We start from the raw sequence: 17,090 nt of genomic DNA, 5'->3' as shown, positions 1-17,090 counted from the left end.
CAGGAGAAGAGGCGGGATTTCCGTGTGACGGAAGCGGTCAAGAAACAACAACTTCCGGGTCTGAACGAAGCTTACATCCGGGTTTTGCCCTTTCTTTGAATTTCCGTCTGTTCCAGGCGTGCTGGGAGTTTTGCAGAACTTAGGTAGGTAGGTGTGAAGCGGGGTCTTCAGTAAGCGGGTGTTTGTGTGACTTTGAGTGAAAATGTGAGAGAGGAGGAAGAATAAGAATGGCAAGGATGTTGAATTCTGTTGACTGCTCGTTTATATCTATTGTATTATATCATGGGGAAATTATGTAATGTATTTATGCAATATATGTTGAGTTGTATCTGACCAATTCATATTCAGCGTAGATCCATTGAAATTAATGGAGTGGAGGGACACATTTATGCCATTCATATCTCCTCCAGCCCAGCGGAATGGGGAGTAGTAATATTTCTGGAATTTCAGTACTTTCGTTGTTATAGCAAATCAGGATTTTATTTATTTATTTTTTGCTGTTTAAGAGAATAAGAAGAGCCTGCTGGATCAGGCCAATGGCCTGTATATAGCATAACATCATTTTCTCCCAGTGGCAAACCAGATGCCTGTGGAAAGCCTGAAAGCAGGATCTGAACGGAGATCCTTTGACAGTGGAGATGGAACCCAGCCGTAGGTAGCCTTATTCAACATGAATTTGCTACCCATGCTGATCGTATAGTTTTATAGTTCCATAGTTTTAACTGTGTGCTGTGCTTTTATAAAACCCAGTCTTAAAAAACAATACTGTATGCTGTGCGAAAATGTACTTTCAGTCCTTTCGTTCTTACATTTATGTATATTTCTGTATACTTTGAAAATGGATTTAGATTTATGATGTGTCCGTATGCTAGTATGTTCTCACTAAAACTGTGATTAAAAACAATATTAGGAACAGCAAAAAATCTCAAACTAGGCTTGCTCACTGCATTGTAGTGTTGTCCTAATAAAGCTCTCCCCTCCCTTGTCATATTGTGTTGGGAAATGGGTAGCTATGCTGGATTTGTACTTCTACCTTCTATTGTTCTTTTATTGACTATTTTATGATTTTATATACTATAAGCAGGCTTTGGTGGGAGAGGGCATTCTCTGTGCCAGCCCTTAAGTTGTGGAATTAGCTCACCACAGAGATGTGTCTTGCACTTACACTATATAGTTTCGATTGTATGTTGAAGATACATCACTTTACCCTCGCCTTTAGTGCCTGAGCTATGTATTTTTAGGACCCACCCAGTTCTCTTGACTGTAATTTGTTTGTAATGTTGCTATAATCCACCCTGGGACCTTATTGTAAAGGATGGCTAAGAAATCAAATCAACAACAACAACAACACTTTGTGCACCACATTCTACAGTATGACTGGCTTCTGAAACTGTAGTTTTTGTGAAAAAGGTTGGGATCTTAAAGTAGCTTATGGTGTGGCTAAACCTTGTATATCGAACAAAAACTAGCCTATGTATAAATTTGGGTCACTCCAAGCTTTCCGGCAGCTGAATTCTACAAATGGAATAGAAGCACTCTTTGAATGAATGAATTTTATAGTGGTGGTTACTAGAAAAGCATCTTAATAGTTATGCTTGCTTTTCTTGGCCATGGCACCACCTTGTGGTCATTCGTATATACACTTTGTTGTTGTCCTGTGGGTTGTAAATAGCTTCTATGTGCATTTAAATAGAAACCAACTCACAGCCTGCTTTTAGAGAGAGAAATATAATGGTGCATATTAATCACGCCAGGACTGGAAGTTAAATCAGGCTTGGCGGAAGCTTTCCTACAATTTATGCCATTTTCAGTGAGAAATGATCCCATCTTCCTTAAAAAGATGATGAAAACTCTTGCTAGTTAGCAAACAGTTGCTATGAAAACCTGTTCACCCAAGCCATGTCAGGCTTTCTGCAATCCCTCAGAGGCTTTTTTCACACTTCCCATCTTTAAAGTGTAGATTTTTCACATCTAACTATCCATTTTTAATCTGCCTTTCTTGTTTCTGTGGTGAAAGCTTGGCTGCAGCTGTAACACTGCTGGCTAAGTAACAATTGTGCTGCACAGTGAAATATCGCAATATGGTACTATGTAAGGCTGACACCAGTGACATGGAGTACAAATTCTTCCAGTACTTCCTTTTCCTGTGGAAGTTTTTCCATTTCATAATTTCGCTAGTAATGATTAATGCATGGCAATTGTGAATATATACAAGGCAATCTCGGCAGTTTCAAAGCTTCGTTTACTAAATACAAATAAAATAAGCATGCTAAATTAGATCACCCTGTAGGACAACAGAAAATGTTCTGATGAAGACTGAAAAATTGTCAATACAAAATTTTCTGTAATACCCGTGTCACTGTCTGAGGCATGCAGTTTTTAAAAATATTTTTTGGGTTATATAAGTCTGAGGGGTTTCTGTATTTCTGCAAACTCTGAGGTTCCTCCAAGGTGCCTGATATCTCCTCTGTATGTGTGTGTGTGTTTGTGGTGTCACTTATGCCACTTAAAGAACCTGATTCGGAGAAGGAGTTCACTATTAGCCCATTTTGTCAAACCTATATACTGAGAGTAGACGGTTAGGTCTCCTTAGGGGACATAAAGCTGTTCCATTCATTCTGTAAGAGAGTAAAAAAAACCCTGGCAGCCTACTATTTATTGAACAGTGCTCCCTCCTGAGGAAGAAGAGAAATGTCATTTCTGTGGGGGCTCCTTAATATCCTGAGGTTAAATGTATTGAGCCGAGATAATTCTGCTTTGTGATCAATATAAATAAATCATCTCTTGAATTTTGACAGAACAGTCTTGCTCATTTTCTTCTGCGAACTCAGTGGTGCAGAATGATTTGACTGTGGAAAGAGAGAATGGTTAGAGCAAGGCACTGGCATAATAGCTCAGTAGCAGAGTGCAAACAGACATCTGGGGACGAAGCTTTGTGTGTGTGTATATGTGTGTATATGCAGTTGTTGTCCCCCCCCCCTTTGCTTTGTATGATGAGGGGAGGATGATGCAGCCACTGCATCAAAGAAACAAAGAAACAGTGGGGTCACTCAGGGGAGAAGATGGTGAAATGCAAACAGGGGACACAGAAAGGGCTGAACTCCTCAACGCCTTCTTTGCCTCAGTCTTCTCCGATAAAGAAAACAATGCCCGACCTGAAGAATTTGGAGCAAATGATTCAGCAAAGGAAACACAGCCCAGAATAACTAAGGAGATAGTACAAGAATACTTGGCTAGTTTAGATGTATTCAAGTCTCCAGGGCCAGATGAACTGCATCCAAGAGTATTAAAAGAACTGGCAGATGTGATCTCAGAACCACTGGCAGTCATCTTTGAGAATTCCTGGAGAACAGGCGAAGTCCCGGCAGACTGGAGGAGGGCAAATGTTGTCCCTATTTTCAAAAAGGGGAAAAGAGAGGTCCCAAATAATTACCGCCCAGTCAGTCTGACATCAATACCAGGGAAGATTCTGGAGCAGATCATTAAGCAAACAGTCTGTGAGCACCTAGAAAGGAATGCTGTGATCACCAACAGTCAGCATGGATTTCTGAAAAATAAGTCATGTCAGACTAACCTGATCTCGTTTTTTGACAGGATTACAAGCCTGGTAGATGAAGGGAACGCAGTGGATGTAGCCTACCTTGATTTCAGCAAGGCATTTGACAAGGTGCCCCATGATATTCTTGTAAAGAAGCTGGTAAAATGCGGTCTTGACTATGCTACCACTCAGTGGATTTGTAACTGGCTGACTGACCGAACCCAAAGGGTGCTCATCAATGGTTCCTCTTCATCCTGGAGAAGAGTGACTAGTGGGGTGCCACAGGGTTCTGTCTTGGGCCCGGTCTTATTCAACATCTTTATCAACGACTTGGATGATGGACTCAAGGGCATCCTGATCAAATTTGCAGATGACACCAAACTGGGAGGGGTGGCTAACACCCCAGAGGACAGGATCACACTTCAAAACGACCTTGACAGATTAGAGAACTGGGCAAAAACAAACAAGATGAATTTTAACAGGGAGAAATGTAAAGTATTGCACTTGGGCAAAAAAAATGAGAGGCACAAATACAAGATGGGTGACACCTGGCTTGAGAGCAGTACATGTGAAAAGGATCTAGGAGTCTTGGTTGACCACAAACTTGACATGAGCCAACAGTGTGACGCGGCAACTAAAAAAGCCAATGCAATTCTGGGCTGCATCAATAGGAGCATAGCATCTAGATCAAGGGAAGTAATAGTGCCACTGTATTCTGCTCTGGTCAGACCTCACCTGGAGTACTGTGTCCAGTTCTGGGCACCACAATTCAAGAAGGACACTGACAAACTGGAACGTGTCCAGAGGAGGGCAACCAAAATGGTCAAAGGCCTGGAAACGATGCCTTATGAGGAACGGCTAAGGGAGCTGGGCATGTTTAGCCTGGAGAAGAGGAGGTTAAGGGGTGATATGATAGCCATGTTCAAATATATAAAAGGATGTCACATAGAGGAGGGAGAAAGGTTGTTTTCTGCTGCTCCAGAGAAGCGGACACGGAGCAATGGATCCAAACTACAAGAAAGAAGATTCCACCTAAATATTAGGAAGAACTTCCTGACAGTAAGAGCTGTTCGACAGTGGAATTTGCTGCCAAGGAGTGTGGTGGAGTCTCCTCCTTTGGAGGTCTTTAAGCAGAGGCTTGACAACCATATGTCAGGAGTGCTCTGATGGTGTTTCCTGCTTGGCAGGGGGTTGGACTCGATGGCCCTTGTGGTCTCTTCCAACTCTATGATTCTATGATTCTATGATTCTATGATTCTATGCACTCGTGTAGATGCAATGCGAATAATACTTGCTCTGATAAACCACTAATTATCTGAATATAGGAAGCTGCCTTATACTGAGTCAGGCCAGTGGTCCATGTGGCTCAGAGTACTGGGCAGAGGCTCTGCAGGGTTTCAAATATGACACATCCCCAGTTTTACCAGGAGATGCCAGGGACCGAACCTGCAAACGTCTGTGTGCAAAGCAGATGCCCTACCACTGAACTACAACCCTTCACTTGTCAAAGGCTAAATATCTTCTAGCTCAGTGTTCATTCGTCTAGACCTGTATTGTCTACACTGACCAGCAGTGGCTGTCTAGGGTTCCATGTGGAGTTTCTCCCAGCCCTACCTGAAGATGCCAGGGATTGAACCTGAGACGTTTTTCATCCAAAGCAGACATGCTACCACTGAGCTATGGCCCTTTCCCAAATTTATTCCATTACTATTTTATTTTGCCTTTCTCTCAAGCAGCTCAGGACAATAAGGAGAGTCTCCAGCTTAATTTTATCCTCACAACAATCCTGAGAAGTATGTTTGGCTGGGAGTGAGAGAGTGACTGGCCCAGGGTCACGCAATTAGCTCTATGGCCAAGAGAGGATTTGAAACTGGGTCTCATTAGTCTCAAAAAGTTAAAGGACCCCTGACCGTTAAGTCCAGTCGCGGACAACTGTGGGGTTGCGGCGCTCATCTCACTTTACTGGCCGAGGGAGCCGACGTTTGTCCGCAGACAGTTTTTCCGGGTCATGTGGCCAGCATGACTAAGCTGCTTCTGGTGAAACCAGAGCAGAGCACAGAAATGTTGTTTACCTTCCTGCCGGAGTGGTACCTATTTATCTACTTGCACTTTGACGTGCTTTCGAACTGCTAGGTTGGCAGGAGCAGGGACCAAGCTCCGGGAGCTCACCCCATGGCGGGGATTCGAACCGCTGACCTTCCGATCGGCAAGCCCAAGGCTCAGTGGTTTAGACCACAGCGCCACCTGACACTATCTACTAGGACCTTGGCCAGGGACAGCTATCAAACTTGTGTGGGATCTTTTGCATGCAATGCTTGTGCTCTACCAGTGAGTTATGGCCTCTCTTTATATTATAACAAATTATTAACAATGGTATGGTCAATAATTGCATCTCTGTGTGCCTTTTGCACCTTTATCCTGTCAGTGAGTGCAGTATGACACAGTACAGTAAACTTTTCTTGCTTTTCACTGCCCTGTGATCTTCAGATCAAGGGCAGTATACAAATTTAATAAATAATAGCAATAAAAATTTCACCAATCGCCATTGCATCTTTCCAAGAAATAATAGTTTCAGAAAGATGATACCCAGGGAATGTAGAAACCTATGCTGGAGTGTTAACTTGATGTTCTATGTATCCAATATTGTGTTGCAAAAACTATTATATATAAAAATTATGCAGTTGTTGGAGTACCAAATAGTTTTCTCACACATACATACACGCATCCATGTGTACACAAACAAACAAACATTCCTTCTTTCCTTCCTTCCTTTACTGGCTTCAAGCCTTGTGTGTTTCTTGAAAATATCCATCTGATTTTAAACTCACATAGTTTTACCAAAGTCCAAGTTGAATAAAGTGGGACCTGTTTTTATCAAGGTCCAAGTTTTCTGTAAACATTCTGATTTTGTAGGTTTTTAATTGAATTCTGACTTCCTGTCCTTGCAGTAGTAAGCATATATACACAATCACATTATGAACACAAACTGCAGTAACTTTTAAAAACAAAGTTCAGCAGACAGAATTTTGATTTTTAAAAAATGCCATTCATGTTTCCCCCCCACAGTTGTGAATTGACAGATAACAGCAGGCGCACAAGTCAGATTTCCCAGGTAAGTACTAATTTTTATATTGTTCCAGGCTTTCAAAGGTTAGAAATAGCTGCCTTACACAGAGGCAGACATTTGATCCATTTAGCTCAGTATTCCCTACACCAGACCTTTCCGAACTTTTCGTGTTGGTGACACTTTTTAGACATGCATAATTTTGCAACACAGTAATTCAATTTTACTAGCAAACTGGAGGCTAAACTAACCCCTCTCTAGCCCTGGGAGAAGCATGGGGAGCGTTCACGCAACACACCAACACATTGCAGCTGACACACTAGCGTGTCATGACAAACAGTTTGGCAAGCTCTGCCCTACACTGACTGGAAGCAGCTCTCCCATGTTTAAATTACTTACGTATCCTCACAACAATGCTATGAGGTAGGTTGTCCTGGGAGACAGTGATTTGCCCAGGGCTATGCTATAAGCTTCACAGGTGAGCAGGGGTTTGTATTTATGTATCACGTACAAACCTTATATTTTGTTTTGTCAATGTAAAAACTGCTTCAGCCATTTTTCCCTGCCAAAGAAGAAAATGAACTTAAGTTTTTCTTTCTTAAACAAATGACTTTTTTTAAAAAAATGCTTGCTAGCTATTGGAACAGAGCCAAAATCCAGTTGTTGTAGCTTTATAAGTTTTGACCTGGAAGTCCTTTATGTTATGTTGCACTGTCCACTACAAATATTTCTCTTCTTTATTCTATGCATCCAAGCCCAGTGCATTTTATTTTCTGCGTGTAAATTTTACAATTTTGATGGTTGTATTTGATAAATTGCAGGCGTTGGATCTACGTTACTAATACCAGTTCTTAAAATGTGTTAAGCTTGAAGGTGTTGCTTAAAATCTCCTTTTAAATAATAATATAAAAAACATGGTGATAGTTATAGTCACGCTGGTTCTATGCACTTCCAGTACCAGGAGGGAGCATTTGTCTGAATAGCAGTTCTTAGGCTTCACAAGAGAAGAGTGCTATTGCTTCTGATTGGTCACCATGGGACACAGGAAACGGCTAGATCGGGCCTTTTTGGTCTGACCCAGGAGGTTTCTTTTTACGTTCTGACCTAGCCAGGCTCTTATTTTCTTTCTTGTTCTCTTTGGTTCTTCCCTCTCCCTCCCTGGAGAGAAATGAGTACAAAGCAATTCTTCTTCTTTTTTAAAATAATTTTTATTAACAGGCCAATCACATCACATTATCCAAATCACATTAATTCCAAATTATACAGCCAAATTTTAAATTTTGTTGGGGGTACCCGTACATCAAGCTCCGAACGAGTCCAAACATCACTTGTATTGTGGCTTTAATTAAACAGTTCTATCCAGTGCAATCCAGATAGTCCTTTATTACTTTCTTCATTTTCTTGTTGTTATCATATATTCCTTTCTTTGCGATCTCTGATAATCTTCACAAGAGATTAGAGACAGGCATCCTCTGTGTGGGTTTTGTACACTCCAAAGATCATACCACTCAGGGACAGCCGCCATTCCACGCTTCCATAAAAAAATTAATCTTCGGTCTGTCCTTTAATTTTCTCAGGCTTGCCAAGTATATCAGGAGGGCTCTGTCAGGTTAAGATCACATTCCAACCGTCCTTCTCATTCCAATGGTCCTGATTCTCCTCCCCCGTCTTTCTTTCTCAGGCAAGCCTGTCTTAGCGAGACGCCATTTTAAGCTGCGTCATAAAATTTTCCTCTGTTCTCGTTGTTTACCAATCATCTCTTTAACTATAATCCACTCCACACAGTTCTTGAATTCCTGCTTGTGGTTAGTAAAACGCAACGATCTTATTTCTTTCTGGAGTGGAGGGTTATTAATATCACATAAAGCAAAGCAAAGAAAAGTTTTTTCCTCCACCCCCCCTTCATTCCAAACATACAGTCTCTTAATGGTGGTTCATCAGTTGATTTACTTATCCATCCGTCACTCCGGTCACAGAGATCCATTAATCAGCAGTCTTATCTCTCGAACGTTGCTTGATGTATGTGCTTTAGCTTCATTCCAATCATATGTTTCCAATTATAATTCCGAGCTAAAGCAAACCAGCACGCACTGATTGGAACCGGCGTCAGGAAGAGCCGAGCTCATAGAGGGCTCGTGCCAAGTGACCTGCACCCCCTTCTCTCGAATCCGGGGGTGCATTGTGGACACCACTGGCAAGGCAGCCCCCCCATCTCCTTGGGGGGGTAGGAAGACTGCATACTTCCCATAGCAGCCTCTTAATTACCTGATGGCTGTGCTCTGCCCCTGCTCAGAAACAGCATGCTTCTGAATACCAGGTGCTGGAAACCTCAGGAGGGGAGAGGGCTCTTGTGCTCAGGTCCTGTTTGGGAGCTTCTCACAGGCCTCTGGTTGGCTGCTGTGAGAAGAGGATGCTGGACTAGATAGGTCACTGGCCTGATCTTGCAGGATTCATCTTATGTTCTTGTACCTTCTGAATTTGGTCTGAAGTTTCGGGAGCTACCGAATTATCTTTGGGCTACTTTATAGAAGCCGTCCTTCATATCTGTTCAAAATCTCTCCAAAAGGGGCTTTGTCCAAAGCGGAGGCCCACACATTGTGCTTGTGCTTTGCTTTTGGCCTTCTCGCTGGCATGGGTGAGAAGCAAGATGCGAAACCTAAACAGGCCTTTGTTCTTACCTTCTCAGGTTTTTACATTCTTATCTGTTCCATTTACCACTTTGGTATATGTCTTCTTGGCCAGCTAGCTTCTGATTTCTCGCTCACCCTAAAAGCTCAAAGGGGTGTGACAGCCCTTCCTTATCTCATTTTGTAGGTTGCCTCTAACTTGCCAAAGCTGAATAGCTTTCAAGATGGGCTACAGGAAAATTATCCTGAGGTCGTGCTCCCTTCTCTATATACTATACAATCACAAAAACACCCGATAGATCAGGTTTATTAAACTTGGTTGTTCACGCTTGGTATTTCTGATACTCTGGGCTTATGGCTAGACCCTTGAGGTCAACTTTGAAAGCCTTGCAGGAAGATTTACTTCTTGATTACTTTTTGAAGCAGTTGCACACCTTGATGCCTGGGGATACGTGTTGAAAGCACGGTTAGTGGCGCACATACCCAGGCAGCCAGAAGCTGAGACATTTACTGCTGCTCTATTCCTGTATAGTTAACAGAGATGAGGTGGAAATAGAGCTTCAGCTTTGAAAAAATGATTAATGGAAGCTGAGGTGTGGCAGAGCAGAAACTAGTAGCAAAAGGTCACCCCACAGAAGCTGCATTGGGGGCGGGTAAGGGACACACAGAGAAGCCCAACAGATACTGGGGATAAATGTATTGATACCCGATGTATGAATTTCAACATATTTTGAACCAATTGTGCTTTATCAGACAACTGTGTTCTCTGCCCTTTTTTTAAAAAAAGTCTTTCTTCAAAAGGAGTCATTGCCTAATCTACTGATTCTCTTCATCATTATGTATGTGGGGCTCAGAGGACCCCGTTCTATTTAAAACTAAATTTGCAGTGATTTATGGCTAGAATCCAAAGAGCCAGTCCTGCAGCGCAGACCTTTGCACAAGCATTCAGGAATGAGTTACCCTCAGTTCAGTGGGATTAAGCTCAAATGTTCTTATTAGGATTGCAGCTGTGGGTTCATACAAGGGGCTTAAACTAGCCCAATGGGACTGATTTACCTGGGCAGCTGATGCTCTCCCCATTCCCTACGTGTCTGGGATGCATCATAAACTATATGAAACGCCCCAAGGTTTCAAAACCAGTTTGCTGCTCTTTGAGCTCACAGAACCAGTTTCCTAATTTGTTGGCTCCTGGCCCATTTTATCTGTTGATAAGTGAGTATGTAAGGTTTTTTCCACTATGTAGAACCTTTAATTGGGCAAACAGGAAAAAGAGGAATTGCTCTCAGTTGATGAGCTGAACTAAAATCACCAACCCATTGTAGAACGTGAACTAAATTATGTTGTTCTGGTTGTTGTGTTGTTGTTGTCATTGTCATTGTACTGTGGTATGATTCATTGCCTATCCGTATTGTACATCTACAAGTAGGGTCAGGTTTTACTTCTGTTGTTGGATGAACTCCTCAATACATCTCTGTTCTATTATGTTTTATTCTATGTATTTGGGTTTAAATTATACACAGGCAGTTGTGTATTTTATATAATGTAAGTTGCTTAAAGAAACTGTCATGTAAAGGTAAAGGACCCCTGACCGTTAAGTCCAGTCGTGAACGACTCTGGGGTTGCGGCGCTCATCTCGCTTTACTGGCCAAGGGAGCCAACGTTTGTCCGAAGTCAGTTTTTCCGGGTCATGTGGCCAGCATGACTAAGCCGCTTCTGGCGAAACCAGAGCAGTGCACGGAAACGCCATTTACCTTCCCACCGAGCGGTACCTATTTATTTACTTGCACTTTGACGTGCTTTCAAACTGCTAGGTTGGCAGGAGCTGGGACTGAGCAACGGGAGCTCACCCCGTCACAGGGATTCAAACTGCCGACCTTCCTATCAGCAAGCCCTAGGCTCAGTGGTTTAGACCACAGCACCACCTGCTTCCCTAACTGTCTTGTAGGAAGCAGTTAATAAATGAAAAATATTATCGTTATTAAACTGATTAATTAATTGCTCACTACAGATTCTCTGATTTTACAAAAGATTAAGAGCCAAATGCAAATAGTACTTTACTGTATAATCATGCTTTGGTTCTGATCTTTTCGTTAAGAAATATACATAGGGCAAGATGCCCTATCTGGCATTCTCTTGGATATAAAAATGTATCACAATATTCACAGGTGGAAGACTTCAGATTTTCCCCATGAGCTCTCCTTAATTTGCGATGCACCCAGATCTGTCTCCTCATCTGCACAGCGAAGAATGCAACCTTATTATCCGTCTGCTCAAGGAGTGCCACAAAGAGGTAGGACTTCTGCCTAAACCCAAAGCACACTGAAATGTATCCTGATAGAAAGGGCTTATCCCAGAATTCTACAGATAGAGGAGATGGCCTTTGAGCAGTATGGCCATGAAATAGCTAAATACATCCTAAAGAGCAGCTCTCACTCTCTTTCTTTCTTTCTCTGTCTCTCTCTCCTTGGCTCAGCGGCACACACAGTGTTGCTGATGGTGCCTTTAGAAAGTTCAGCAGGTTAAACTGATTCAGCAGCTGTGCAGGTTTGACCATTTTCACAAGAGACAATTTTGTTTACCCTTTTCTTTCTCAATATAATGTAACATCCAGAAGCATCCATATTACTGCAGGTACGTACAGACGGGTTTATTGCTCTTAATACAGCTGGCACATTAAGAGCAATCAAAGTGCTGGGCTTGCCACACAAGCCTTTTCAAAATTAATGCTGAGAGAGTTTGCCTATAAGGCAGTTGCTGGGTTAGGTTTTGGGTGGGAGGGAGTTGCTAGGTGCTTACGATTCTCAAATATGATGGAGAAGTCAGCTTGCAAGGGTGTCCTGTAGCCATGGGCCTTGTATCGCTCATCCGACTCCTTGGCTGCCGTTGTTCTCTTCAAGCAATGAGAACTTTGCTGCTGCTGCTACCACCTAATTACGCCATGGTGGGTAATTAAGAGCTGCCTTTTGTTGCTCGGTAGAATTCATCTGCGGTAACATTCCTGCCTGGCCATGGCTGCAAGGGAGCCTTTTTTCGGAATTAATATTCATGAACAGCTCTAATCCTTTCATGTTTTAGAAAGGCTAGGTGAAATGTTACATATAATTATAGGTTAAGCAGATGTGGTTTATGATCAGTCCTACTTGAAACCTATATTTGATTGCTGGAAGAAGAGAAATGGAAGCACAGCCAAGGAAGGAAGGAAGGATCTTTTACTCTCAGTATAAAGATGCAGATGATGCATTTGACACGTTAAAAATTGCTAACTGTTCTCTAGCTGTGCATGTAGAAGCAACAATAAAGAGTTAATTAGCTGAAAATAGTTTCCTGCAGAAGGAAGTAGAATATCTGCATTTGTGGTCCAGGTCCCGAAAATAAATTTCTTTATTTTCTAAATACTACTTACAAAAGAACTTCCCCCTGTTTCTTAGTTAACTTATATGGTCCATTGATTGTTTCATGTTAGGACTTTGAAAAAATGCTTTTATTGAGATTAATACAAGGCAAGTATAGGAAGTGGGGTGGAAACCAGCATACAAATTCAATGCAGCTGCTAATAATTTTGAAACAGTTATACAGTCCTGTACTGAACTGGTGCCTAGGCTCCTAAAGGCTTTTATGACTTACTGCTGTAGTAAGCACTGAACTGGTTGTGGTTAGGATTGAGCCAAATTGGAGGGGGAAGTGGTTCAAACAAACAAACAAACAAACAGACAGACAGACAGACAGACAGACAGACAGACAGACAAACAATCCAGTGAATACGTGTGTGTGCACACGTAAACATGACACTAGCCTGTTTAGAGGGGGGCAGGAAGCATTGCTCTGGCTCTGTGACATGAGGTAACTAAATTTAATAGTTTATGCAGCATAACCAAGGTTTGTCCTATGTTTACAATACATGGTTTGTCTGAGAGAGCTAAATCACGAGCCCATTAAGCTTAGTGCATCAGCCAAATGACCAACAAAGAGCAAAGTGACTGCAATATGCTCTCTTTGAGCCTGCATGTTGCGCTTCCACACGATACTGTGGTTTGACGTGTGAACCAGACAGCTTCCTATGTATTCTATGGGTGCAGCAACTATGGATGAGAGTCTTTAGGTTTGGGTTGGGGGAAATCTTTCAACTGCTGGCTCAACTACTCAAGGCCTCTCTTGGGATGTGTGTCCAGGAACAATGCCTATGCTCCACCCCCACCCACTTCCTGCCCTTTCCCTTTCCGATGGTTGGCAAGGGGAGTGTCAATCACGAGGTGAAAAGAAAATAAGTGTATCTGAAGTGTATCTGAAGAAGTGTATCTGAAGAAGTGTGCATGCACACGAAAGCTCATACCAAGAACTAACTTAGTTGGTCTTTAAGGTGCTACTGGAAGGAATTTTTTTATTTAAAAGAAAATAAGTAGCTGTTACTATTAGTATTCTCTTATATCCCACGTAATACCAAAATAGGCTTCTAAGCGGTTTACAAATATAAAAACACAAGCATGGTGTCATACAGCTGTTGGTGATGACAACTGGAAGTTGGGAAGCCAGGCCCAGGGTTAAGCCTGGGTTAGGGAGTTAAGGTCCTGAAGTAGACTGGAGAATATTTTGTACTGTGGATTTGTTTTCATATTTTAAATTGTAAACTACCTTGACAGAAAGGTATGTGTGCAATGATTAAAAAACCCCCACTGACATCATAGCCTTGGTCAGCTAATTAACGTACACAGTCATGAAACAAATGCCTTTGTCTTGGTTTGACCCATGTTGTCAGAAGTGCCACAACCTCCATTTTACAGATTTTTGGGGGAAGGGGGAGTTGGAAAGGAAATCCAGTGTGACTGATTATGAATTGCCATTACCACTAATTTAAACGTAAATTATAATCTTCACTTTGAACTCTTCCCATGTCCGCCAACACTTTATATTGTTTCATTGATAACATAAGAGGAAAAATGACATTTACGTAATCTAAGCACAACCACAGGTGCTCCAGATCAGGTGTTTAGGTGTGCAATATTGAATGTTACCGGTTAACCCTCTTTCCCCTTCACTTTTGCTTTTGTTTAAACCAATTCACAAACCAAGAACTTGTACATTGACCGTTAATGATGAATCCTATCTTGTAAATATTACTTCAAAACTGTTATACTGTTTTTTTGTGATATACAAATGACATGAGAAGACTTGGTGTATTTATTTGTATAATTTATTATTACTGTGGTCCTTTTTCTCAGCACTCCATCATGAGATATTTTGGTCGTTGCAATGATTTTGACAAAGAAATGAGGCGATGCTTAAAGAAAGAGGTAAGCCACAGACAATGAGGCCAGACCACTGAAATATTCCCAAACACCCCTTTCAGTTTTGTGCTTTCCTCTTGACAAGTGGTTCCCAAGGTGGTCTGTACCAATCCCAGGAAGGGCAGTGGGATTATCTATGGGGGTACTATGAGGCAAGGGGATAGCTGGAGGTGTAAATGACTAACAGACTTTGAAATGTTGGTTTCACTGGATCAAGTTCCACAGTTTCATTGAATTAATTGAACTAAATAGTTTTAATTTGGTTTTGAATAAATGTGCAATTAGTTATTACTCTTTTGAATTTTATGGTGTTGTTATATTTAGTAGGTCATGCAAACAGCTCTTCTGAATGATGCTTTTTGTAGAGCCGGGTAGGGGGCATTGGGGATGAGTTTATGAAACCAAGCATGGCCTGAAAAAGTTTGAGAACCCCTGCTCTTGAGTCCAGGGGTCCTGCTGGAATTTTACAAAAGCGTTTGAACCCATATTCCCCTAAGCTGTCTCCCATCAGAAATCATCCACCTGGGGGGACCACACTCAGTGCCAAAATCCAGGCTGGAGAGGATCTAGACAATTTGTTTAACCCGCCCACACCCATCCCACAGAACCTGCATTGACACAAGCTGCTCACACACCTTGCTCCAAAAATGGATACTGGGCAATTGTTCAGATCCTTTGGCAAGGTTTGTTAGCCCTCATGGTTTAAAAATGTATACAGAGTGTTCCCTTGAAGTCTCAGAAAGCATATGGAGCTGTGGAAAGAGCTGCTGTTCACTTTTGAAAAATGGAGTAGCTAAAGATGCAAATTAAATAATAACCTTGTTGTTGTTTAGTCGTTTAGTCGTGTCCGACTCTTCGTGACCCCATGGACCAAAGCACGCCAGGCACTTCTGTCTTAATAATAATAATAATAATAATAATAATAATAATAATAATAATTAATAACAATAACCTTAGTGGGCTGCTTTGGTGGTGGTCCCCACCCCGACCAATGCAAATGTAATTTGTGTTCTACAAAAAAAACATGTATTTCCTTTTCGAGTGATAAACCCATGCTGCATTTTTAATGTAGTGACATGACTTATCTATTATTCATTTATCGCCTTGTTTTTCCTGCCAGTATCAAGAAAACAGAGCCAGGAGCCAAGCACACGCAGAAGAGATAAGACGAAAAATGAGAACTTCAGAACCATAGATAGAGCTGAGGACTGGGCAACATACGGATGGCCAAAGGAGTGTGTTGTCTCATGTCTTCTGGGTACCTAAATAAAGAAAACTATTTAAATCCAAAACATTTGCAATAAAAATGGCTGCGATGTTGGCAACTGTTCAGTGCTCTTTAATTATTTGGTTGAGACTTAACATTTTTTAAAGAGCCCTGCTAGATCAAGCTATTTATTCCATCATCCTCTATCCTGCAGTGGCCAACCAGATGTCTGTAGGAAACCCACAAATAGGATGCCAAGACAATAACTCTGTCCTACTCATTCTCCCCAACAGTAGGTATTTAGAGACATGCTACTTTGAACCTTGAGGGTAGCATATGGCCATCCTGACTAGAATCCATTGATAGCCTTGGTGGAGTATAATCGCTTCTCGAGTTTTTCTGCGGAGAGGAATGATAGCTCCGTGGGTGAGTGCATGATTTGCATGTGGAAGGCCCCAGGTTCAGTCCCTGGTATCTCATATTAAAAGGATCTCTTGGGAGCAAGGCTGGGAAGAGCTTTTCCCCGAGACTTTTGGAGGCTGCTTTGAGAAAGAAAGCAAGAAACAGAGACTAGGGAAGCGGAATCTTGCAGCCAGTACAACATAGTGCATTTCTTTGCTGGAGTATACACATGGCCTTGGTTTTAACTGATATGTTAGGAGCTTCAGATCTCACTCCATTTCCTTTTGGAAATAAAAGCTCTTAGAGAAATGCCTGATTATCTGCAAATTGCTTTCAAAAAATATCAAGTCAGATGGTCAGAGGCATAAAGAACCATCCTATTTGCTCAGCACACCTGTCAAAACACGACCCTGAAACATCATGTGTGCAACCACAGCAGGAGGTGCAAACAAACAGCTGAGTGCATTAATGCTCCTGTGTTTGGTGGGAAAAGAACTTAACTCTGATTATACTGGATTGGGGGCAGTGGATGACCAGCAAAAAAGTATTTGACGGGCCCTGAAGTCACACACTTTTTAATAGTGCTTAGTTTATCCACAAGATAAAAAAGTTAAATAGAAAAGAAAAGGATGAATGGACATATATTAACACAGCACGGCCCATTTCACTCAGAGTAGACCCACTGGAATTAATGGACCTAACTTTGTAATTTCAAAAGGGCTGCTCTGACTAAAACTTAGTTGAATACCACCCGTGGTTAGGGTTCCATTGTAATTTCATCTGCCTGCAGGAAACAGTTTTGACTTATAAACAGCCTTTATAAACTAGCCTTTTGCTAGACTGATAACTGCTTGACCTTGCTTACTTATTGCCCTTGGTTGGTTGGTTGCTACCTGCTTGGTCTATATATTTATAAACTGGATAATATGAAAAAGCCTATCATCTTTTGCAAAGAAAGCTCTTGTGTTTT

The 17,090-nt window shown here is 41.8% G+C and overlaps 1 protein-coding gene across 3 annotated transcripts; it reads left to right on the top strand.

Moving 5' to 3' along the window:
* Nucleotides 1-15,836, top strand: CMC2 (C-X9-C motif containing 2). 3 transcript variants are annotated; one of them, XM_083515167.1, is made up of 5 exons: nt 1-147; nt 6,605-6,650; nt 11,395-11,519; nt 14,446-14,517; nt 15,632-15,836. In XM_083515167.1, the coding sequence occupies exons 3-5, from the start codon at nt 11,439-11,441 to the stop codon at nt 15,704-15,706; spliced, it is 228 nt and encodes a 75-aa protein (XP_083371293.1). In that variant the 5' UTR covers nt 1-147; nt 6,605-6,650; nt 11,395-11,438; the 3' UTR covers nt 15,707-15,836. The 3 variants fall into 3 exon arrangements, with proteins under 3 accessions (XP_083371293.1, XP_083371294.1, XP_083371292.1); XM_083515166.1 differs by having other exon boundaries at nt 11-143; XM_083515168.1 differs by lacking the exon at nt 6,605-6,650 and having other exon boundaries at nt 3-143.
* The last annotated feature ends 1,254 nt before the right edge of the window (nt 15,837-17,090 follow it).

The sequence above is a fragment of the Podarcis liolepis genome (genome assembly GCF_965112155.1).
Source record: "Podarcis liolepis genome assembly, chromosome: 7".
Taxonomy (NCBI): Eukaryota; Metazoa; Chordata; class Lepidosauria; order Squamata; family Lacertidae; genus Podarcis; species Podarcis liolepis.
Note: the sequence above shows the minus strand (reverse complement) of the source record. Positions and strands in the feature narration are given on the sequence as shown.